This window comes from Leptinotarsa decemlineata, unplaced genomic scaffold, assembly GCF_025532065.1.
Source record: "Leptinotarsa decemlineata unplaced genomic scaffold, Ldec_3_MD MMD2_tig00026314_RagTag_RagTag, whole genome shotgun sequence".
Lineage (NCBI taxonomy): Eukaryota > Metazoa > Arthropoda > Insecta > Coleoptera > Chrysomelidae > Leptinotarsa > Leptinotarsa decemlineata.
The window spans coordinates 12,788,788-12,814,354 of record NW_027412684.1 but is presented as its reverse complement, the minus strand read 5'-3'; the positions used below and the strand labels follow the sequence as shown (position 1 = coordinate 12,814,354).

Here is a 25,567-nt window from a genome sequence, read left to right as displayed (position 1 = left end):
ATGAAATCTACATTGTTTGGCCAGTGATTAGGAATTCATGATATTTCTATTTGTCTGTTGTCAGATGAACCCAGTCAAACCAAATTTTCGGTCCCATAATTTCTTTGTTTCATACAATATTTTGGTGATTATCATCAATATAATTTTCTCGAATATCTTACTTTCAACCTCTAGAAAACATGTTGATCTTAGCATTTTTATCGCCTTTTTTGGATAGTTTCACCTTCCACATGTGGAAACATATACAAATTGTAATGGAGAACTTCACAGAGATGTAGAAGTATTTTTCATAAAGAGAAATGTTCTCTCCATCAATAATTTATCGTATTTATCAATTTTGTCTATTGAAAAATTATAAAGGTTCCAAAAGTAATCTTCAGAATTGAAAGAAATATAGAACGAAAGTCATTTTATGTGAAGGAAAATTAGTTTTTATCGACTTTCTTTTGGTATACTTACCTTCCCCAATTTGAAAAAAAAATCTAATGATACTTTTCTTTGGTTTGTTTCATTTTAAAAAGTCCTTGATAGATGTGAAAGGGAAAATTCTTGGGAAAAAGTTGATAAAAAATAAATTCATCTATATCTAAATATGTCCTGCTGACTTCCAGTTTTCTGGGACGTTGACTTAACCGTCTAAATCGTTGTAACTATCGGCATGTACATAGTGTAGCTACCCAATCATTGTATTTCCCTCTCTTCCAGACCAATTTAACTTTTGTAAAATCTGGAAATTTACTCAATTATTGAACTCTGCTACTCAAGTCCCCCATAAGTTATGAAAATTCATATGATTTTTATCCAACAACAGATCTTTCTAAATTTTTCATTCTAGCTTCAAAATAAATACGGAAATTGTTTATATTGTGAATCAGTTTCTGCACAAGCGTCATGCTATAATTCAACTTTTTACAGAAGATGTTTATTGTTAACTTCGAGTCGGTGAGTTTTTGTTCTTGAATAGAATTAGCTCTCTTTCATAATTGACCTCAAGTGTTTTCTACGTTCGCCAGTTTTGAATTCTCATGAGGAACTTTTGCGTCAAATTTGATATTCCCATCAATTTCAACTACTGATAATGACAACCATAATTAACTTAGGCAACGCAGTATACTCATTATTTTGCTAACACATTTTTGACAAATAACTACGTATAAGTTATGGCGAAGAATGTAAATTTCAATAACGGAAATGATTCTAAGCCTATCAATCGTCACTCTAAGGCGGGGCTCTATTGTAATAATCTTCTTTTTTGTAACTACTCATGGTATTAAAAACTTCGACTATATAAAGGACTTATTCTACGTAGTGACCTCCCTGACCCCAACTGAACTCTTTGTAACAAGCAAGATACCTTTCAAATATGTCTCGCAACCAGTGGTTTATGCAGAAAAGCTCTGCATGGCTAAATCTAATGTATCTGTGTAGCTGAATTACAGAATCTTTGATTTGGAGAGTTGTTGGAGATCTGGGTCGCTGATTTACCTGTTGAAGATAGTCGCTGACTGGCCAGCAATCAGGTCCTCAATGGATTGAGGAAAAATAATACGTTGATATCAACAAAACATTTGGGCGACAAACGACATAATTTTAATTTCTGTGACAATACGATGTATTAAAAAATTTACATTAATGTCTTTTTTTTCAGGAACTTCTGATTCAAGCAATGCAATAGTTTGGAATATTTGGAAAGTATCTTAGTTCTGTAAATGGTCGCCAACTTCAAGCCAAATTGAAATATAACATACACGACGCACTAAGGAATTACTCTCAGGTACAGTATTCCCATTCAATGACGGAATATCTACGAATAAATTTACAGATAATGCAATAAATCAATTCAGAAAACAAACTCATTTCAGGTAGGAAGTCTTCATCCAGATCCAAACTAAATCACATCGAGTAGGTTATATATTCATCGAAGTAGAAGTAAAAGAAATCAACATTCTTCCACTTTGAGATTTGACTTTGGGAAAACAACAGTTCTATCAGTAAACTCACTTTCTGGTTGATAAGTAGTTCCTTTCAACAAAAATAGTCCATCATCTTCACTGGCCACCTTCCGTATTTTAAACAAGGAGTTTCACTATCTGAATATCCAAGAGATCAAGAGACAATTCGAATGTTGATGAAATTTTCGCCTGAAAATATTGGTCACTAGATGGTTCATCTATCGTTTCATTGGAGAAAAAACGGAAAAATGACAGATAAATTGAAGTATTTCGTATACTGTGGTGAGACAACGTAATCTATCTATCTATGGTGTCATTTGTCATTTTTATTAGCATAATTATTCCTCAAATCACGACATATCATAGAAAAATCTGTTTAAACACAATTTTTTTCCGAAACGTATCATTTTCAAGCAGTGTCTCAAATGTTTCTTGAGTATCTTCCATTTAGTGATTTCATTTTCATACTAAATATAGGTTAAAATTACGATTATCTCAGATATTCAAAAGCTATTCCAGACCAATTGAATTAAATTTTAGAGTCATGTCCCCACATTTGGAGGTAATGTGAAAATAAAACTTTGGTCAAGTTCAACAAGACTGATCGATCAATATCAGGAGTTCTATTAGATTGAGGTTTGAACTTGGAAAGTAATTAATCAACAATGATATTCATCTCCAGTTCAACAGAAGATACATATAGAAGAGAAGCAGTTATTGCAATTTCTTCGTGATGTGAAAAGATGTCGAAGATGATTAGGAGAAACTCAAAGGCCATGTCAAAACAAAAAAATATCTTGTGATAGAATACACCCATAGGTCACCCATAAAGAAGAATTGTGGTTCAAAACGAAAGCTAATGAGGTCTATTACATCGACTGAATTGAATAAGGATGAAGATCCTTGTTGGAGATTTAAAGGGATGAACACGAATGGTAGAATAAATATAGTCTTGTATCACTTAACTTGGTGATCAACCTAAACCTCCAATTGATACAAGCAATCAATGTATTCAAATTTGACTTTCCATTTAAGACTTGAAAGATACGAAATCTGGCGCTTTTTCTGGTACACCTCCGAAATATGAGACAATTTACCAAACTCACATTAGACACGGAAATCCTAATTGAATTAGGACGTGAGAATTACAAATATCTGTCTATAGAAACATCCCCATGTGGAATAGTGTTTTGATTATGAGTTCAATACCATTAATTAGAAAAATCACATAGAGGAGTAACTGTTTCAACCAAAGCTATACTTTCCTGGATTGAAGCATTATTTGAAATGATTGAAACATCTGCATTCATTGAGGTTTGTGAACTTAATTGACAATAGTTTCAACAAAATTATTCCAATTTGTCACAAAAACAGAAACCCAGCTCCAGAAATTGATTTTACCATATACCGCGATGGTGCTATATTGGACAAACCAATAGATCATTGGATGTTAAGGTTATCTAGAACAATCGAAATTTGATATACTTTGACTTTCGATTTTATGTTTTCAAAGTTTCATTCAATAATATGTATTTTTCAGCTCCATGAATAATTTTCTTAATCAATAAAGTGAAAATCTTAATTCAATAAAATTCCGAACTTCTAATGTGAACTATTATCAACTAGATTCCATTTCCATTTCAGTTCTGAATTGTTTCAACTCTTTTGATAGTGCTTGTCAAAAATGAATTGGCAAAAATTCCAAATCGATAGCATTCACCATCATCAAGTTACGCGACTTTCAATTTGTGAGTTTTCTGTGGGCCATTGTGATGTTCAATTGTCGGTACAGCCTTCCAGTAAACAAATGTTGAATCAAGATGGCCGCTTAAATAGAGATGTTCTTGAATAGCGAGTATCACAGAAGACTGAAATTAACGATTATACAGAGGTACTGAATTAGCGAGATTATGGCGGAGGCAGAGGGTGTTCAATATTTGAAGGCAAATGTAAGTTGCTTATTAATAATGATATAATTTTGGACCTAATAATGTCGCCTTATGTATGACATGGACCAATGATAAACACTGAATATATTTCTATGTGTAGAAGCCTCCATCAATACTGCAATGAAAGTAATCGAAGTTAAGAGAGCAAAGAGAAATAAAAAAAAGCAATATATTTGAGTGTATTGGTATATTCAGGTAATTGATGAAGTTTTATCCCCTCTATTCAATAATTAATATAAAAATAATAAGAATAATAACAAATAAATGCATTTATTTTATTACTTCACTATTAGATGTAATATGTTCATATTAAAATGATTTTCCCAACGAAAAAAGTTCATTTAGCGAACCCTTCTTTCACAAGCTATTGTTGATTTTTTCATGGTTAGTAATAGGGTTAAACAGTTGAGGCTGTTTTCCCAATTTACTTCAAATCAAATGTTTTCATTACTGGAATAAAAAATTATCCTATTCAGTTGTAAATTGCGAAAAAATAGGTCCTTCAAAATTTGAATAGAAATTTAGCTGAAAACCATAAAACTGGTTTCGCCTCAAGAGGTTTCTGATATGAGCAGTCTATCTAATACCAAGGTTCGGTTTACATTCTCAGATCTGTATAATACATAAAAAATAGATGCCTGCAGTAAAAATTATCTCACTAGAAAAAAGGTTAGTATGTTTCAACAAAACTGTTGAATTCACCAATTGGCGTCTTTTCTTCACTGAACCAGTATCAAAAATTTGATCACAATATCTTTTAACGCGTACATCTACTCTTCTCGTCAATCAAGAACACACTATTCTTCCAGACTTCTACTTGCAGCTTGATATTTGATTACATCTGATGAGAAACGGGGTATAGCAACTTGAGTTTTTATAAGATGAAACCCCTATGCCTTCGCCATTTTATCGAATAGAGAATAGTGCAAGTATTACTTATTTGAACCAGTAATAAATTGCATCATTGTGTAATGCCTTACTTATTCTCAATCGTAAAACATTCATATCTGCTGTCTTTTCCCAATATACTGTTGATTCACACATGAATAACTACAAATACATAATTTAAAATGAATATAACTTTTTTGTCAACGATACAACATGAATTAATAATATAAAAAGTATGTGTCGAGGTTACAAGGTAACCCAAAAATATTCAAAATGTTGATGAACAATACAACATGAACCAATAATATTTTTGAGTGAAAATCATCTATACGAAAAGCAATGAAACCTTTCAATCGTTGTCGAGTTGTAAAATACATTTTTTAATTGAAAAACATTCATATGATAGAATTGGCCAATAACTGATGAAAATTTCTAAAAAAATAAACTTTAATGATTTTCAATAGATAGAGTATTTTTTCACCAATGTCAGAGCAACTTGGATAATATTGAGAAAATTTCCAAAAACGGCAATAAATGATATAAAATAATTAAAAAGTTTTCAGTGAAGACTAACAATTGACTAATTGAATGAAACTGTCGTTCTCTTTAAGATTTATTTTTATGATTCAATGAGAAACTTCACGAAAAGCTTAAAAGACATTTTTCTCACACGATAGTTATATTATGGTACAAAATATGCAAAACGATTTGGCAATTTCTCACATAATGTGTTTTTTCTCGACTTGTTTATTGAACTTACTTGAATTTTCAATATCCCATCAATGAAAAAACAATTAAAAAAATACCAATCGAGGTTGGGTTTAAAAGCAGCTCTCCTAGCTGAACTCTTCCTTTTCATCATTTCTGGGTAATATTATTTCATTTGTATTTTTGATTGTGATTGATAAAGACATACCTATTATTATTTTGGTTCTAGGATCACAACGATGAAGAGAAAGATAAAATGTTCAAACATTTCCAACTACAAAAGATATAAGCATTTTCGAAACAATCCAATGAAGTAAGCTTGTTAATAACAAGGATTGAACATCGATATTTCTCAACTGTTATATGATCAATAATTGTTATTGCTCATTTCCATTTTGTTTCTCTCTAAATGTAGGTTCACTCCTACCATACAACACAGCGTGATATTATCATTTAATTCTCTCTTTCATAAGAATTTGGTAAGTTATTGCGTGATATCCATTTCTTTGATTTCATTTTTATACTTTTTTATTTTCATTACGGAAATATATCAAAATCAGTTTCTACTAACTTGGGACACATTTTGGAATATTTTTGAGGGCGAAATACAATAAAAATGAAGCATCATTTCGTGAGGATAATTTTTGAAATACTGCAAATACTAACTTAGTGAAAATTACATTAGATTTCATTCTAGAAGAAAGAAATTTTGATTAAGCTGCAAATATTGTTATTACCACTGTATCTATCATTCCAGTAACATATGTTTTTCCTGGCTAATTTGGCCTTTTCCATTTTTCATTTTGAACGAATATTAATATTTTCTTTCTCTCTTCTCAATAAATGTTGGATAGTCTTCCATTTTCAGTTCCGTTAATTTTCAATAAAATTATTTTGACCCAAATTATTTAACTGTGTATTATCATTACGTTAATATCTCGACTTTCTGATTTTCGTTTTTTGACCATCACTCATAAACTTTTATATTTCAGAGTTGGGAAGGAAAAGATTCAGCAGTAGAAATTCACGGAAGCTGCTGGACGCTGCACAAGAGAGTTTTTTTAAACTCTTGTGCGTGTGACAGCGGCTATTGTGGATATTCTTAGTCTTCCAGAGTTTGACCGAAAAACAACCAATATCTAGTGACCTACCTACGGAGTTCAATATTGAAAATATATTTAATTTACATTAGATATTTCAAAATAAATATGCATGAATGACACAAATCCAGCGTCTCATTTACATTCCTCCCATTTTCCCCCAATAATATTTATGTTCTCTTCAAACAAATTTACTAAAAACATACTCAAATTGAACACGATTTTTAATGTAAACTAACAATAATTCCTGCAACTTTTTTATGATTTTGGCGATCTAGAATTTGGAAAAAATTAATAATGAATAGGGAATTGACGCGAGTTTAATGAAGAACGAAATTAATATAGTTAATGCGTATAATGTAATCTTCCGAAGAAAAACGTTCACTTAGTTAATAACCGTCTTTGTCCGATGGACCCTGCTGGTTATATTACCCCCGTACAGAGGAAATGGATGGAAGCTTTCGATAAAGTTGAGCATGACTATTGCTTTCAAAACTCAATAAATTTGGTATCAACCATGGGTTCATCAATAATTATCTCCAGAATCATAACTTTATAGTCAGATATGATGGTATTTACTCTGATCCCTATGAAATCAACTCGGGTGTCCCACAGGGATCAAACTTGGAACCTTTGCTGTTTGTTTTATTTATCAATGATCTAACATCAGATTTACATTTTTCTAAAGAGCTCCTTTTTGCAGATAATTTCAAATGCTTTAAAGAAATTCAAACCGTCAGAGATTGTGTTGCACTACAAAAAGACATTGATAGAATATATAAAATTGGACCATTGAAAATACATTTTTCTTCAATATTGATAAATATAATATCGTTACCTTTTCTTTGCGAAAGAAAAAACCATTGCATTTAGTAACAAAATTGGAGATACTCTCTTCAACAGAAGAAACGAAGTGAAAAATCTTGGGATTATTTATGATGATATTTATTAATGATATTTGTAAAAGGACTAACAAAATGTTGGAATTTAATTAAAGATTATAAGATAGCTTTTCGTTTGTGAACGTATTCACGATAAAATATTTTTATATCACACTTGTAAGACATATATTAGAATTTGGTCCTCTCATTTGAAAATCCCAACCACATATGCATTTAAACAAAATCAAAAAAATACAAAATAGGTTACTGAGATCAATGGATTTGAGGTAGCATTTCAAAATATAATCTCTTTATATTAGACGGGATGTAACACAAATAATGTTTTTATGTGTATAACTGTGATCGTAGAGAATAAGTTTGAAAATAAATCTTTCAGTGTATATGTATGAAGTAAGCTTACACAATTAGTTTGTAATAATAATTTCCATGTAATTAGGCTATATGGAAGATTAAAACTCACTCACTTTCAATCTTCCTCTTTGAAGATGATCAGTTGGTGATCGAAACACGTATCGAGGTGTTAAAAATAACGAATTGGTGTTGGGAAAAACTCCAGTAATATCAAAATATGCAATAATGAATAAAATTTCTATGTCTACTTGTGAAAAACTTGACAACACGCATATTTTTTCATACTATTCAGTATTAAACTTTTTATAAATTCGAAGTATAAGAATATTGAATCAGCTGTCAAAGTTCTGACGTCCCTGTTGAATGACTCTATATTAGATATTGGATAGAGAAAATAGATGTATTATAATTTCTACTGAGATTTGTATTTCCAACGACTGCTTTCGGTTTATTAAACCATTATCAATGTAAACTGACGCAGTTTGCTTGAGAAAAAAATCTTAAGATAAGATAAGATTAGATACATACTTCATCTTATCAGGTACACATGGTATATATAAGACAGGTCAATATAAATAACATAAAAGCTGAAAATTGAAGATAATTGTAGAAACATTTACAAATACAGTCACACAATTTTTTTAAAGTAAAACTTTTTGTAATTGAGAATATCTTGAATTTTTCCTGAAAGGTAGTTGAAAGCCATTGCCCAGGCTTATCTTGGCGATTTTTTTTATTCCGTAAGATTACATTTTCTAACATGAATTTCATGATTTTGTCTAGTGAGGTAATGACAAATTTCAGTGAACATAAGACAGTAATTTATAAAGATAGATACCAAATACCGTCAGAATATTATTTTTAGAAAAGACTTCTCTACATGATTCGTTGTATTCCAGATCGAAGATTGACCTTAAAAATCTTCTTTGAATAACAAAAACTCTTACTACTTCCACTGATTGTCCCCAAACCGTTACGTTCATACACAGAGCTGAATATACGAGAGAGTATTACAAATCTAGCAAATGCCCTTTATTGAAGTTTTTTCAGAATCGCAACGTTCTCTTCTATTACTGTGATACTTCTATCGTCGGCATACATGAATGGCTTACCATGTTCAATGAAACGGGGCAAGACATTAACATAAAGAAGGAAAAGAAGACGTCCCAGTATTCCTCCCTGCGGCGTACCGATTTCGGTCTGCCGTTCTTCTGAGCACGTCTTATTTATTTTTACTTTAATTATTCTTTCAGTCACGTATGAATGAATTCAACTGTTGATGGGTCCTTAGTAGAAATTAGACAAAAGTTATTTTCACTATCCTACATTTAATGTGAATTTCAACAAAATGAATAAGTCATCAATCGAACAAGGTAAATATTAGAGGTTTGCACCTCAAAACATTTGAGCTATTTGGTGGAGTAGTATTACAAATAGAGAGTAAGGATTGCTTTATTTCATTCGAGCAATTATAGGGGTCTGTTGAAAAAACACTAATTCGTTTGATGATCATCAAAATAGTGTATCTTACTATTTATGACGTCCGTATGCATAGACTCGAAATCGTCATTGATGAATTCGCCTGTTTCTACAATCTAGTGTCGCTCAACTTGCAATTATTTTTCACTGCAGTGGCTCTCTGATTTCAAGTATACGGAATGTAGACTGAGTTTGTACAGTTGTTCCTCTATACAATAATTGTAATACTGTTCTGTAATCAGTCTCTATTCCTTTTTTGCATAGCTTGTAGCTAGGGTCTGCGTTATGCAGCCCTTATTTATTAAGGGTTCTCTAAATTGAGAATGTTTAGTGAGTATCACTGTAATTATAACTTGCACTTAAACTGAAAAGGTATATTTCTAGGAGAGATTAAGTTTTGGGAAAGAAAGGTTTCGGCTTTCTACTCCTCTAAATTCCGTGTAATTCAATGTTTATATGAAAAAAGCTGTTTCGAGAGAGATTTTTCTTCCAGTTCGTGTCTGAAAGCTGCTCCTCTGATCACTTCCTTCCTTTCTTTGGAAATGCACCACATTTTCGATATATTATATCTTGTAGGAATCCTGCGAACGATATCTGATTTGATTCCATTATAATAATAATAATAATAATAATGTTTATTCAAGGAAATAGTTCATAAAGAAAACAGTGTTACATAAATAATAATGAGTAAACATTGAAAACATCACGGAAGTATTCAAGATACTTGTATGTGATGATGCTAGAACAAACAAACAAATATATACATACATATATAGTGCACATAACCGTAAACACTAACTGTTTCACACATCTAATATATCTACTATTTATATATCAGTATACACATATAACCAGCAGAGCCACTCAACAACTGAATAGATTTGTTCCCTCCGCCAACTGGTCACACCCCTACGAGCAACCCTTAGAAGTCTTCGACAGACTTGTACGAGCAAGGGAAGACGGGGGTCCTATCCTGTAACGTGCTATCCTGATTAAGGATTTCTTCAACCAAAAACTTTAGCTATAATTGTAAAAATATTAAAATAAAGAAGATAAAGAATATAAAAGAGTATAACATTAAATGAAAACGAGCTCTCAATTTGTTTTTTGCTTCATCGTAAGTATTTTAGATTTATGAGATTGTTAAAAATGTCTCTTCAACTTTACATAATCCAATCTTTTTGACCTCATCTTTATAGTTACTGAATTTGTGTATGCTTTTTATTTCAGCTGGTAATAGATTGTATAACCTTGGAGCCATGTATTTACATGAACGTTGACCAATTGTTTTTGCACTTGTGCAGGTATATATTGATTTCCCTCTTATTTCATAATTATGATCTAGAGTATTTACTGGTATTTTTTTTCTTGTGGATGTTATTTAATACATTTTGACGAAAAAGCTGCCTTACATCAAGAAATTGGCTCTCTTGAAACAGGGAATCAGTTAGGAAGTCAATATTCTTTCGGTAGATGATTTTGATAATCCATTTTTGGGATTACATTCTGGTTATGTAAGTGGTGTTCAGCCACTCCACCCCATCCCAAAATACCATAACTAATAAGCGACTGGACCAAAGAGAGATACAACATTTTGAGATTTTTTAAATCGAGAAAATCTCTCAGGTACAAACTTAATGGATAAAAATGTTTTTCGTATAATTCAGCGTTCATATAAAAGTATTTGTTTCGAAAGTATTTTTATTTATTGTAATTCAATGTTTATGTGAAAATAACTATTTCGAGAGGGCTTTATTTTTCGGGTCGTATCTGAAAGTTACTTCTTTGCATGATCTATACATCTTTTTATGTAGTTAATTTTTGAAATCGATTGCTTCCTTCCTTCTATTGGAAGGAAGCAAACTCACATTTTTATTTATCGAGATGGAAAAATAGGAAGCCAAAAAAAAAACCTTTCTGTCCCAAAACTAGCACCTGCGAGGACCAAAATTAGCTAGAAATGTGTAAATGCAGTTTGCAAATTCAGATGATTTGTCCTAAATAAATGATTTATAAAAACTGCTCCTTCCAATACTATTTTAACGATAACTTGTGGCAAACAACAACAAATCCGAAAGTTATCCTGACATGTCTTCGACTAGGGCATACTCGCCTCAGTAATAACCCTCCTACATGTGAAGTTTGTGACTGTGCCATAAAAGTGTCAAACATATTTTATCTGAGTGCGCATCTTACTACATCGAGAGAGTCGAGTACGACATCCCCACTTCAATTGAAGCAGCGTTAGGACAAAAGTGTAACTGTGAAAAACTAGTTGCCTTTCTGAAATGTATAAAGCTGCTGCACCGTATATGAAAATTTATTGTGAGAAATCAATATTTCTTTGGAATTTGGATAGTCGCTAAAAACTCTCGAGGTTGATGCGACATTGAATAAATGTAATTCCTCCGAGAGATCGGTTTTGGGGTATCATCTTGTTACTGTCGAATAGGTTGGTACAAGTGAATTGCAAAGCAGTCTGTGATCTATCGAATGAAATTCTTTCCATTTAGTAATAATCAATTGAGTTCCTACATTCATTCCTAATTAAGAATAATAGTTATTCATTATACAAGGGAAAAAAGTATTAGATTTTAGCTCAAGGTTGCGTTGTCTACTGGCGCGAAGCGGAGGGAGACAAAAAACCGAGAGCTAAAATCTAATTTTCCGTACCTATATAATAGACAACTCACTTTTTTCACGGGGACCAGTGAAAAACGTAATTTCATGAAAAGTGACATTTGGTTGCCTGTCATCAGAGATAAAATGTCAAACTTTTTTCCCGTCACAGAAAAAATATTATTTTATCATTCACATATATCTGTGAATTATGAAAAAAATAATGAATAATATTTGCAACTCTCCTTCACTATTGTAGGTTCCATCTCCAATTTTCATCCTATAGGTTTTTACATTCTATATCTTCTTTAACGTCCCTCTGCCCACTCCGTACAAGCAATTCTCAGAGATCATGGGAATACAATTCTTGAACTTATGCGAAATCTATCGTATTCCAACTCGTGTCTTATAACTTGATATGCTACTCTTGAATTTCATACGGACTCGTAGGTATACAATAGAATTTGTCGTAAGTACCAACTAAGGACAGGTGAACCTTTTGAAGAACGATGTCAAGCAAGACAGACAATATTGACCTGAAAATTCGTTCTGAAACAAGTCACCCATCCAAATATAAAAATTAGTATTTTTGAAAAATTCGCAGATCTGCGATTGGAGTTTTATAGAATAACGAGGGGGTTGAGGCTAACATTTGGATATATGCGATTGATATCAATGAATGCCTCTAAATTTTCATAGTGTGAACTCAATAATATAGGATCCAAGAAATTGTTTGCAAGAACTATTCAAGAACCACGTACTCGCAAAACTTTGAGTGATTTCAAACAGGTACGATTCGCAGAAATTCAATCGGATATACCTGTCATCTACTGATTGAAGAATTTAATAAAAAGATATTATCGCTAAAAATGTTCATTCATTGCGAAGGATAAAAAACTTTAGTTCAATATTTCTGAGAGCAATTTTATTTTATGAAAGACTATCTCTCCCGATTTTTTCTAAAGACTGATGAATAACAAAGCTTGAAATAATTATCATTACTTTTGTAAACTCCATATTGATATGAATTGTATATGGGCCCTGCTTATGACCAAAAGTTGTTATATTTTATGTTGTTGGCATATCTTGGAAAATTTTGCCTGCAGCGATCAAAGGAACTTTTCTGACGAAAAGCAGAAGTTACAGAATTTCAGTGTTCTGTGAGGGAAAGCACCGGTAGCTCAGGCCATAAATAAGGATAAAGTAGAGATGAATATTTTCAATGATTGATATATGACATTGACGTATGATAGACGGAAGACACAAGTACAAAACAAAAGTTGAAGACGTTCTAGGTTTTTATTTTCATTCCATTTTCTTCATCTTCATTTGAAAGTAAGAAAATAATGAGGTCATTTAAAAAGTTTTTGAGGTGACACTTATTATGGCTTCGATTTCTGTTGATCTTCCCATAAAAAGGGAACCCCAAGATTCAGATGCATTGGACCAAAATGTGATACCAGATGTTAATGTTAAAGAAGAGAATGACACAGATTTTACACTGGATAAACCTGATTTGGTGAATTTGGCGAGTACCTCAATAAACGATGATCCGGATACGTGGATGGAGGAAAACAATGTACCGTCTGATGAGACCATCGATAAAGAATCAAGTTCTCCAGTACTTGAAGAGCCGTCTCACAAAATCACTCTGGACACACTTAGGTACGAGTCGGAACCTGCTGACGAGTCCGATACTAGTTCCAGTGAAGACAGTGAATCGGATTTTAAGTGTAAAATTTGTAAAGAAGAATTCAATAGTGAACATTACCTTCAACAACACTATAAGCGCAGAAGGCTGGCTGAAAAGAGGTATAAATGTTGTGGTTGTGAAAAAGTATTTAGAGATAATACTCAGCTGAATGTTCACTCGAGGAAGCATACTGGAGAGCAGCCTTATTCTTGTCAGACTTGCGGTAAGAAGTTTTCTGTCAACGGAAACTTGAGTAAGCATATGAGGATACATACCGGGGAGAGACGATTTGCTTGTGATACCTGTGATCGAAAATTTACTCAATATGCCCATTTGGAAGACCACATCAAGACTCACTCAGGTTTGTATAAATTTGGCTTATTTACTTATAAGGGAATTCCTACCCATAATAGCAATCATTGTATAAGATCTCTATGATTCTCAACTATGGCTGCAGATTTTCCTATGCTGATTCTTCTTACTTAGTGCATGTTGCTGATAATGTGCATTTGCAATAGGTATTTGTGTGTGTATATTTATCTGGTTATGAGGTGCACTCTTTTGTGGGTTATCTGTTAACTAAACAAAAGTATAAGACAAAATATAGCGGACTTTTTTCAAGAAATTATGTAGAACATTTCAATTGAGGTTGTTTCTTGTTGTAACTACTCACATGAATCAATAGTTTGCACAATTCATTCATTATTAATTTAAAAGAATGATAGACAAAGATAGTAATGTTATAATTATATGTGATTGAAATAAAAAATGATGAAAATCCATCATAGCATAATCTAGTAATTGGAAAAATCCCCTTTGACACAAGAACAATATATGCAATAGCTTCTTTTTTTAGGAGAACGACCTTATGTTTGTGACTTCTGCAACAGTTCCTTCAAGACCAAAGCTAGGCTGAGAAAACACAAGAAGTCTCATGATGATCCAAAAGATGGCAAAAGATCAGTCCCTTGTCCCATTTGCATGCGGGTTATGAAGAGTACCAAACAGTTATTGACCCACTTAGAAACTCACGATGAGGGACCTCACAATCCGTTTGCTTGTGAAGATTGTGGAAAAAGCTACAAAAATCTGTTTTCGTTGAACATTCACTTGAAATCTCATGGCAACATTAGGGATTTCAAATGCAGTTTGTGCGATAAGGCTTTTGCTAACGCAAGTCATCTGAGGAGGCATTCAAATTCTCACACAGGTAAGGACATTTTTTGGCATTACTGAGATTTGTAATAATGATACCAAAGAAGCTACCGTGTTAGCGAAGACATGCCTGTCTTTTGTAAAGAGACGCCTGAAGACGCTGTTGTATAGTGAAACACATGTTCTGTTTTTGTAAAACTGTTTAGTGAGAATCTCACAATGAAGTGTTTCTTGAATATGTGGATTAAACCAAAGTAATCCAATTCAATATATTTCAACTTCAAATCAAATTTATTCATCACAGTAGTCAATGTAAATCAAAAAATAAAAACCAAAAACCTTGAAATTCAACTTCCGACATTTATAAATCCAATCAATGCAAAAAAATTGAATTTTTCTAATTCATTAATGCCATTCTTTCAAAAATTTCGGATAGTCTCGCTAATCACAAAATAAATTACAGGAGTGCGACCATTTGCTTGCAACATTTGTCTCAGGGGATTCCCGTCTCAACAAAATCTCAAACGCCACATGATGACCCATACAGGAGAAAAACCTTTCGCATGCACAGATTGTGACAAGAGTTTCCTGACCTTGGAAAATCTCAATCGTCACAAGAGGACACATACGGGAGAGAAACCTTTTCCTTGTGACATTTGCGGAAGATTTTTTGCTCACAGGTAAGCAATTTTGAAAAATGATTATAGTGACATGAAATGTTGACATTATCAACTCTGAATTCCAGTAGGATGTGAAAGGAAGAGAAATATTTAATTTGTAGGTAACATGTTGAAGACTCGAGTTTTGAAAATGAAGATAAATTTCTAGTTTGATGTTCCTGAATGTTAATATTTGATATTCTGTTGATTAAGTAATCATATCCTCTTAGGAAAGTTTCCAGTTAACAACAGACATGCCCTATGACATGGTTTAACCAGAATCTTATCACGATAGAAACAAACTGACATCCAACTCCTCTGTACACTCAGGTTTGGGTTTTTGTTTACTTCATGGTCCCTCGAGTAGTAAGGGTCCTACATTATCAAGGTTGTATACGATGATAGGATACACTTTAACCTCCATGGGTGACCTCCACATATGTCAGTGACCTATGTATGCTTGGTATATTTTGCGTTATTTCACTTGCAGGTTAACTGAGAGGTAATCGACAAAAAAGGCAGAGAGAGTTTTAGCCAAGAAACAATGAACAATGTCTTTCATCAAACTATAAATCATGTCATACGTACCCTATTTTTTAATGAAGCACTACCCACAAGCACAAACAGAGATTGTCAGTACGCAAGAAGTCCATTATTAGGATACCACTAATCCTATTTTCATCAGACAGGAATCTAATCTATCGACTTACAGAATAAGTAAAGCCTTCTGGACTCTACTGCTTACGTTTTGGCTGACTTTCAATCATTTCAAGAAAGTTATGGGACTTTCTGAAGATTCTCACTTTCCATAATCTAAAATTGTAATGGAGAATAGGTGTAGAAATGGCAAGCTTCTTGTTCGTCCCGGATAGTTACTGCTTGAATTGAATGTATTTTTCACCAAAAAAAGCGTTAAATAATGTACTTATCTTCACGTTTTGGAGGCCAAAATCTGCCTTCATCCTCAAAACTGAAAAAAAACCTATAGCTAGCAGTTTTCCTTCTTCGATTTCATTTAATTTCAAACTTCCACTCAAACTCAAATTATATTATACATAACTGGTGTCTTCTAAACAGACATCAATTAAATGACACTAGAACTGAAAACATCATACTCTCCTTGTACAAAATCGAAGTCGTCTCCTGTTCAGAGTCCGTGAAATTCATAGGATTCTATAATGACACGAAACTTTCGTGGCAGCATCACACAGATTACATCTGCTAAAAACTGTCTTCTCACATTTGTTTACAATGCCACACTTCTCTTCGCTACCATGTATTTCATGGGGACAAACCCCACATGCTGTAGAAGTCTTTAGCATACAAAGAAAAGCTATTAGGGTCTTGGTGAAGTTGAAGTACATAGATGACTGCAAAAATTCCTACAAAGCTCTACAAATAGTTACAGTTCCTAGTGCTTACATTTTCCAGGACCTTATTCATATAAAAACCAACTTGCATGACGTACATAATCACCATGCCAGAGGATCCAAAAAATATACCTAAATTATCATGGGGTTACAAAAAGTTGTAATGGGATCAACTACTATGCTCCAAAATTTCTATATGCTCTACCCGACTCAACATATTTAAGGCTCTAGTAAAGCAACTGTAACTCTGGTGTGCATCATGATTTTACTGAATTTTTAAATGATATCTGTGAACTGTAATATCCAAACTAATATATACAGTGCATTTTTTTAATGTCCTCATCCTCTTTTATTTTTTGAACGGGTCAACTCAAAGCATTGAAATTTGGAATAGTGAAATGATTGCATGAATACTTTATTTTGAAGTGAAATTGATAGATGAAACTTTCAAGATGGCGACTGTCGCCATCTGGGGAAAAAATTAAATGGAAAGGGGGGTCTTGTGGCACATCATTTTGAAGCTCCTGACGAATACTTCACAACCCTAGAATGTGAAGTCAATATCTTCACCTACTACAAAATGGCAGAACATTTTTATTTATTTATTTATTTCAACGGACAAGCCAATTTTTACAAATATCTTTTTATAAATTGTACATGTGCTTACAAACTAAAGATACATCAGATGTTTTTAATCGATTTTTTGAAGGATAATAATGATGAATTAAACAATTCCAGGTTAAGATGGTAATGATTTGCTGATTTCAATATCCTACATATTGTTTCATTCTGACCATAATTGGTTCTATCATTCACAGAGAGAGTAGTACAAAGCTCAACTATTTCTGGAGAATCAATATAGCCTTTTAATACTTTGTGGACAAACACAAGATCTGTTTCAAGTCTCCTATGAGTTAAGGTGTTCATGTTCAATATGTTCAATATCTGTGAGTAGTTATACTCTCCTCTATTTAATCCTAACTGAAAAGCAACATATCTCAAGAATTTGTTTTGACACCCCTCTAACAACTCGACATCAACATTATAATAGGGTGACCATACAATGGAGTTATACTCAAGAATGGATCTCACTTGTGCACAATAAATCAGTTTTATAGATTCGACACTTAGGTCTCTAGCAGAACGAAGTGTAAAACCTAACATCTTACGGGCTCGAGATGAGGCTTCCGTTATTTGGTACTTAAATGACATTTTTGAGTCAAAAACGACACCTTAATCTTTTATTTTATCCGTTACTGCTATATCATTCCCAATGATTTTATATGAGTAATCATATACATTATTGATCCTTGAGAAAGTAATTTTTTGACACTTATCTGGATTCAAATGCAAACGGTTGACGTCACACCAGCTAGAAAACTGTACCAAATCACATTGAAGTGCCTGAGCATCTGATATATTTTGTATTGATTTGAACACCTTTAAATCATCTGCAAACATTAGAAATGAGCTGGAGGTAAAAACAGTGGAGACATCATTGATAAATAAATTGAACAGTAATGGGCCTATGTGGGATCCCTGAGGAACACCTGATGGCACATTTATCGGTTCAGATATAGAGTTGCCATATTTAACGTATTGAACTCTATTGTAAAGGTAGCTTTCAATCCAATTTAAAACATCTCCCTCTAAACCCAAGGCATTCAACTTAGCAATCAGTAGGTTATGGTTGACTCTATCAAAGGCTTTAGAAAAATCTGTGTAGCCTATTTTCAAGATTATTTATGATGTAGTTTTCATAAAGTAATAAGTTCGTAGAAGTTGATTTCCCTTTGGTAAAACCATGTTGTTGATTGATTATGATGTTTCTGAAATCGAATGAATGTTTTCTAGTGATTAGACAGTCCAGCATTTTGGGCAACTCTGACTGATTGCATATGCCTCTATAGTTTTTAACATCGTTACGAAGTCCACTTTTATGAACTGGTTTGATATAGCTTTGTTTCCAAAATTCTGGGAATATTCCTTTTTCAATAGAAAGATTGAATAGCCAGTGTAGTGGTTTTGCTAGATTATAAATACAATTTTTAATCAGGTGCAAGGGTATCTTATCAGGACCTGTTGTTAGTTTAAATGGTAATTTCAAAGCTAAATCTATAACTTCCTTAATATCTATATTATAGTGGCAGACGTCAGCTACATTTTAAAATTTGAATTTTGGGATTTCATTGACCGTAGTGCTGTCGTAAATTGTTGAGAAAAGTTTTGAGAAAAGATTAACTATTTCATTAGCGTTATCAGTAGAGATATCATCATAAACCATACGGGAAGGGAGATTGTAAAGTTTCTTCTTATCATTAATATATTTCCAGAAGTATCGGGGATTAGTTGACATATTATTTTCGGTTTTTGAAATATATCTACGATAGCACTCATCTCGCATGGTTTTACAATGAGATCTGAGATATTGAAATCTATGAAATGCTTCTACATCACCACTTTTATATTCTCTGTGTGCTATTTTCTTATCGAGAATGCTTTTCTTCAAGTCTTTGCTGAACCAATTAGGAAAATTTGAGGATTTGAACTTTTTTATCGGAACAAAATGATAGATTGCATCATATAGTACATTATAAAAATTCATTATAGATAAATTTATATCTTCCATTTAATAATTTCCTGAAGACAAACACATTAATACCGATATTTCTAGAAATATTCCTTTTTATCTGACATATGGCAATTCCAACAACCCGATAAGGTTTGTTAGGTTATTTTTTGTTAATAAAAACGACAAAAAATGTCAGTACGACAATGAACACCATTGTTCAGTTAGAATATTCTCATTTAGTTTATGGTTTTACTAGTAGAAAGGTACCGCAACAACAATCTCTAAAATGTTCAATTTTTATTTACGGTGCGAGGCGTAACTTTCACGGGACCGAAAGGATTTTCAATGAACACAACGGAGTACCACCACATTACTCCAGACATCCTACAGAATGGCCAGCCCGCTCGCCAGATTTGACACCTTTGGACTTTTTTTATGGGGCTATTTGAAGCAAAGGTGTACGAAACTGAACCTGGTTCAATATTGGATATATTGCAGAGAATAATAAATATTTGTAGATATATTGACATTACTGTGTTCGAAAATGTTCAGTATAAAATATCGGATAGGCTGTTCATATGTCAAGAAGTTCAAGGCAACCATTTCGAGCATCTTCTGAACTGACCTCAAGCTTATTACCTCATATTATGTAGTTAAATGTCAATGTATTCAGGCAATTATTAAAATTTCCGCCATTTCATAGTAGTTGAAGATATTGACATTATATTCTAGGGTTTGTGAAGCATTTGTCAGGAGCTTCAAAAAGATGTGTCGCAAGACCCCCCCCTTTCCATTTAAATTTTTTTACAGATGGCGCCCAGTCGCCATCTTGAAAGTTTCATCTGTCAATTTCTCTTCAAAATAAAGTATTCATGCATTCATTTCATTATCCCAAATTTCAATTTTTCGAGTTGACCCGTTCAAAAAATAAAACTGGGGGGACATTAAAGAAATGCACTGTATATAATATATATTACCATTTTTTTCGTGTCTCTGCCCCTTCTTTCTTGACTTGTATAAACATTTGAAATGTCATAACAGCAATGAATAATTATTAATAATTATCATCATATTACAAGGTGTCCTCTGATATTGGTTTGTTCCAGTTTTTGTCATTTTCTGAAGTTAACCTAATAGAGAAAAACTAAGCATTTGAATTGGTAACCAAACATTTCCTTCTTTCAGCACCACCGCCAAAGAACACATGAGAGTACATACGGGGGACAAACCATTCCAGTGCGAGTTTTGCGACAAGAAATTCTCGCTGAATAAGGCCCGGTACAAGCACATTCGGGAAAAGCACCCGGCGTACTTCCCCGAATTCAAGAGATTGAACGATTTGCCGCCGAACATGAAGAGGGCGCGCGAAAAAATGAAAAAAGAATTCATCTTTCCAGACGATCCGGGACTCGGGCAGACGATCATGAATTATCCTGTCAATGGAAACGGAAACGTTGAGGGATATTCTAATAACATGGAAGCCGATGATGTTAAGGATGTCAAACCTTTTCTGGGCTCATCGATGAAATGTGATGATGTGAAAGACGTCAAAGTGGACGGTGTTTGTGATCGGGATGTTTTCAGTAGCAAAGTTGTGGGCCAGGTTGAGGTGAAAGAAGAACCTGAGGTGGTTGCTATCAAAAAGGAAATTGAGGACTTCGACTGTAGCTAATGATAGTGTTCTACTGGAAGGAGAGCTGGGACAATTTTTTTGTAAATTTTGTTTGTTGGGACTAGATGTTATTGTATTTAGAATTGGTATTGATGGTGATAAAAAAGAGTAATTATGTACTTGAAAGTAATTATTTTATGAAAGGTGATTTTTGTTCCAATAAACTCTACTTGTATTTGTTGGTTTTCTTATATATTTATCCTTTGCTCCTTCCACGAAAGAGTAAGATACATACTGGATAAATATGAATTTTTCCCAGATGGAATTTCATCTTACTAAAAAGCTGTAATAGAGTTCTTGTTATTCCATTAAAAAAAAATGTTTAACCTGGACTACGATTGATTACATTTCCAGATATGAGGAAATGAACTAAAATTATCTGTCTTGAATCTGGTGATAGATCTAATGTTGATATTTATTATCTCGTCTATTTTGTCCAATTTTTCAAAAATTTTTGAAAAGGCAATATATAGTCCAGACTTAAATGGTCCCCCCCTATCTTAACCTTTGAACGGAACAATATGTCAAGACCAGACAAAGCCGAGAGGGCGATACCAACTTTTTATTTTCAAAAGGAAAGGGGGTTCTCGCGATACATTACACTTACATCCATATACACAATGGGGAATGTTCATCCTGACGAAAATCAAGTAGTTTTCATAAAAGAGCTCTAAAACAACGCATTTTAAACTTATCATTTCACCCTTTTTCGTTAAAAAATTATTCAAATACTTAAAAAAGAGAATGAAATAATGCATTCAACATTTAAATTTGAAAAATTTGCAACATTGGTTATAGCTAATAAAGGATAATGAATCTGTTACCTGTATGAGACAAACAAAGATGACATGCGTGCTGTTCTGTTTACTTATGTTCCGAGACATTCTGTGACATGACATTTTGTGCACCTACCCTATCTTCCTCTATATAAATAAATAACAAAACAACTATTGTATATGTGGCTTGTGGAGATGGTATTGAAGTATAATTTATATTTTGCCTTAATTGTTGATTTATAAAAATAATTTTCCTTTTTTAAAGTAGAATATCTAGGTACGTATCAATTATTGATATAGGCGCTGTTCCCAATATGTGAATTAGAAACAAATCCCTTTGAAAATTAAAACCCAACATTTGAAACATCAATTTGAATACTTTTCGAAGTGAATTTGAAAAACTCATGAATTAAACTCAACTTTATTTTGTTCAAACTTGCATTTGCTGTAATAACCCAAATTGAGGAACATTCCCAATTCATCTGTAATCCAGGTTAACATAAAATAGCAGCATTCAATAGTATAGTATAGTATTCCACTTTCAGAAAACAATTTTCAACGTGATTTTCATAAAACACATTGCTGTCAACAACGGTTATGAGGCGGATAGTATTGACTCAATTATTTCTAACGGAACGGGCACACTTGCAGACTGGTTTCGGGCTCATTAGTGCAAAATAGTGGGCATCATCGAGCTAAAATCAATGATATTAGAATAGAATAGTGGCGTTTATAAGTAATATTTTTAAAATCATGGTCTACTTCTGTTTGTGTCTGTGATGATATTTTTGCTGAGGGGAATCATCCTGTGAGTGTATTAGCCGATTCATTACATTTATTTGCTTGTTTTGGATTTCCTCAAAGGTAGTCATTTGTTTGTTTTTTGTACCTGGGTCGGTTTTTGTTTCATGTGGTTTACCTGCCACTTCAATTGTTTTTGTGGGAATCTTCAATTGTTTACCATTTTTATGCTGAATTCCAAGATTTGCATTTTGAAATTTTGTTTCCAGTGCATCTATTTTATCTTTAAACATTTTAATGACAGTTTCCTTATCATTAATTATTGTATTTTTATCAGCGATAATTTGTTTCAGAAGTTCATTTTCCTTTCAGAAATTAGTTGGGCTGAATGGGTTCCAGCTATATTACATTAATAATTGGCACATATTTCATAATTGAAAATCGGAATTCTTTCAAAGTTCCAAAATTAAAGATCGACTCTTTCAGTTGTATTGCCAATTGCATATGCAGGAAATTTTCTATGAAGATTCCTGCACTGACGCCTGTCGGATATAATCCACCGCCCTTCGTGGTATTAGCCAGGGGTGTAGGTATTTTCTGATAGGCGTCAGTCCATTCAACCTACTGTGTAAGTATATTCGAGACTGGCTTGAACGTTTAAAGTTCATTTCTTCAGATTTGTTTTCTGCCAGTGTTCAAGCATAACCCACTGACTAATAAGAAACAAAAATCAGTTTTCAACTGAGGAAAGGCACTCCAGATCACCTGATATGACGCCTCTATATGTTTTTGGGGGGGGGTATACATGCAACTGAAGTGTACGATTACAGCCGCAGTTCATTTTTTAAATCATATTTATCGTTCGTTTGAAGATTCTTAAAACGAATATATAACTGGTTATTACTTTTGGAATGGTTCAACTGATTCCCGAAAGTAAAACAGTGTTGGGTCGATAATTAAATTACCTATTGAACGAGGTGTCACAAGACCCCCCCCAATCAATTTGAAAAATAACAAATTAGTAGCGCCCTCTCGGTGATGGGTGGTGTAACACTTCACTGTCTTGTCAAGAAGTAGTAAAAATTAAGACTTTTTACATAAATTTTGTCTGACCTTGAAATCTTATTCCGTTCAAAAGTTAAGATGAGGGGACTATTTAAGACCACACTGCATAATCGCATGCACCCTGCAGTTAGAGAGGTGATAATTTCATCTCAGCGTGGTTCCATCAGTCAAAAGTCTTCAGAATCCAATCAAATAACTCTCAAATACCTGTGATTCTGGTGGACAAAGACTTTTCATTGGAAAGGCCACGGCTTTTTGTTTTTAAAACTGCTGATTTGGGTGATCGAGCAATATCATTCAGTTCTTCAAGTTATATGTTGCAGGTTAACAATAATTAATCTTTTATAATATCCATTTTGTGTTTGGGCTCTAGTTTCCAGACATGTTTCCATTTCAAATGTTTCAAATTCTGGTGTCTTCCAAAGATCAAATCTATACTCTGTCCAAGCAAGCAACAGGGTGCTCCAAAACAATCATGCATAGTGCAAGCGATCTCCCAGACAAGGCTACTTATGCAGAGTCGCACTAAGGAACGACCGATTGTGTGTAAGACATTTTTTTATAATTTTTTTTAGGTGGTTTTAGGATCACAAATTAATAGTTTCTTCAGCCGTATCAGTACTTGATATTTTCAAAATTTCAAACATACCACTGGCCACTCCGACACCATAACAATGAATTCGGCCAGCCGATTGCAGATAAATCTGAAGAGGCTTGTTCGTTTCACCTAATAGCAATATATGCAAATGTGAGTGGTGAGCATGCCTTGATCAAGCATCTGTCATTGTTTGGGTTGCTTTTTTTATTGGATGGATATAATTTAAAAAGTTAGGTAAGTCCAAAGTAATTATATCGATCATGATATACTGTCGAGAAAGAATAAGAGTACTAAGGAATGAGAGGGAGCACTGGAACTGATTCGATTCTATCTGTCCAACCGTTCAAGTATTCTGTATTGAAGATCAGAGAAGTACTCTTCAATCAATAAAAATAGGAGTTCCTCAGGGATCAATATTAGGCCCCCTTCTCTTTAAAATTCACATGAATGATTATTTTCGCCTCAAATGTAGGAACGGTTATATATAGTGATGACACACCGAGCTTTGGTATCACTATTGAAAATTAACATAAAATGCAAGCCAAAAAGATCAAATACCTTGAAATTGTATTAGATTGTCACTTTGAATAAGAACATTATGTGACATTTATCTCAAAAGTTACGTTATATTCTTTACAAAAAACAACTAAATTTCTCGATAACAAATATAAAATAATCGAATACTACAATTAAATAGAATCGCATTTGAGGTATGGAATGTTTTGAGGCTATGAAGGGGGGTCGTAAAGCAATTACAATATACTAGCATATTTCTCTTCATGTTAGAGGAGATAAAACGTTCAGGGGTTACCAGACGTTGAAAAAACATTTGTAACAAATAAATATATAATGCCTTTCATCCTAATCAAGAATGAGGATGTTATAATTATGTAGTAACTACTCTTAGGTGTTATATAATAAAGTCCTTGTTTTATCCTTCATGGTAAACGCATGATATCCACATTCCACATGGGATATCACATGAAGTTATGGAATGAACCCAGGTATTATCTGACAGGTCCCGTGTTTTATCTTCTTATATACTCAAGCTTGCAAAATTGTATCCCTAATGTATACCCAAAGTCCCACCATTATCATGGTGACGGTTGCATTACATGTTGGAGAGGTCCTAGACAGTCAGAAAATGGTAACATTTCAGTTGACGTTGTCCTTTATTGATCCCAAATTGGTCATCGTGCTATCTGGGGTGTACCACCGAAAAATTCATAAATTAGTCCCATCAAGCAAAACACATATGTTTATACCTAACATGAAATCACTATCTTTGAAATTTTCGATTATATTGCAGATGCTTTTA

General features: G+C 33.2%; 1 protein-coding gene and 1 long non-coding RNA gene across 4 annotated transcripts; both read left to right on the top strand.

The window, feature by feature from the left end:
- The first annotated feature begins 688 nt into the window (after positions 1 to 688).
- Positions 689 to 6,714, top strand: LOC141485185 (uncharacterized). 3 transcript variants are annotated; one of them, XR_012467074.1, is made up of 4 exons: positions 689 to 1,236; positions 1,649 to 2,234; positions 3,597 to 3,901; positions 6,490 to 6,714. It is a non-coding gene; the product is annotated as an uncharacterized lncRNA (long non-coding RNA). The 3 variants fall into 3 exon arrangements; XR_012467075.1 differs by lacking the exon at positions 689 to 1,236 and adding an exon at positions 4,005 to 4,096 and having other exon boundaries at positions 1,264 to 2,234; XR_012467073.1 differs by lacking the exon at positions 689 to 1,236 and having other exon boundaries at positions 1,264 to 2,234.
- A 6,467-nt stretch (positions 6,715 to 13,181) lies between these two features.
- LOC111503091 (uncharacterized) lies at positions 13,182 to 21,244 on the top strand. Its single transcript, XM_023157313.2, has 4 exons — positions 13,182 to 14,002; positions 14,498 to 14,851; positions 15,260 to 15,476; positions 20,583 to 21,244. The coding sequence occupies exons 1-4, from the start codon at positions 13,333 to 13,335 to the stop codon at positions 21,067 to 21,069; spliced, it is 1,728 nt and encodes a 575-aa protein (XP_023013081.2). The 5' UTR covers positions 13,182 to 13,332; the 3' UTR covers positions 21,070 to 21,244.
- The last annotated feature ends 4,323 nt before the right edge of the window (positions 21,245 to 25,567 follow it).

Excerpts from the sequence above, each read along its gene's own strand:
- LOC111503091 (XM_023157313.2), top strand. The coding sequence starts at position 13,333 with ATGGCTTCGATTTCTGTTGATCTTCCCATAAAAAGGGAACCCCAAGAT. Across the intron at positions 14,003-14,497 it reads CCACATCAAGACTCACTCAG|GAGAACGACCTTATGTTTGT; the intron begins GTTTGTATAAAT and ends TTCTTTTTTTAG. Across the intron at positions 15,477-20,582 it reads GGAAGATTTTTTGCTCACAG|CACCACCGCCAAAGAACACA; the intron begins GTAAGCAATTTT and ends TCCTTCTTTCAG.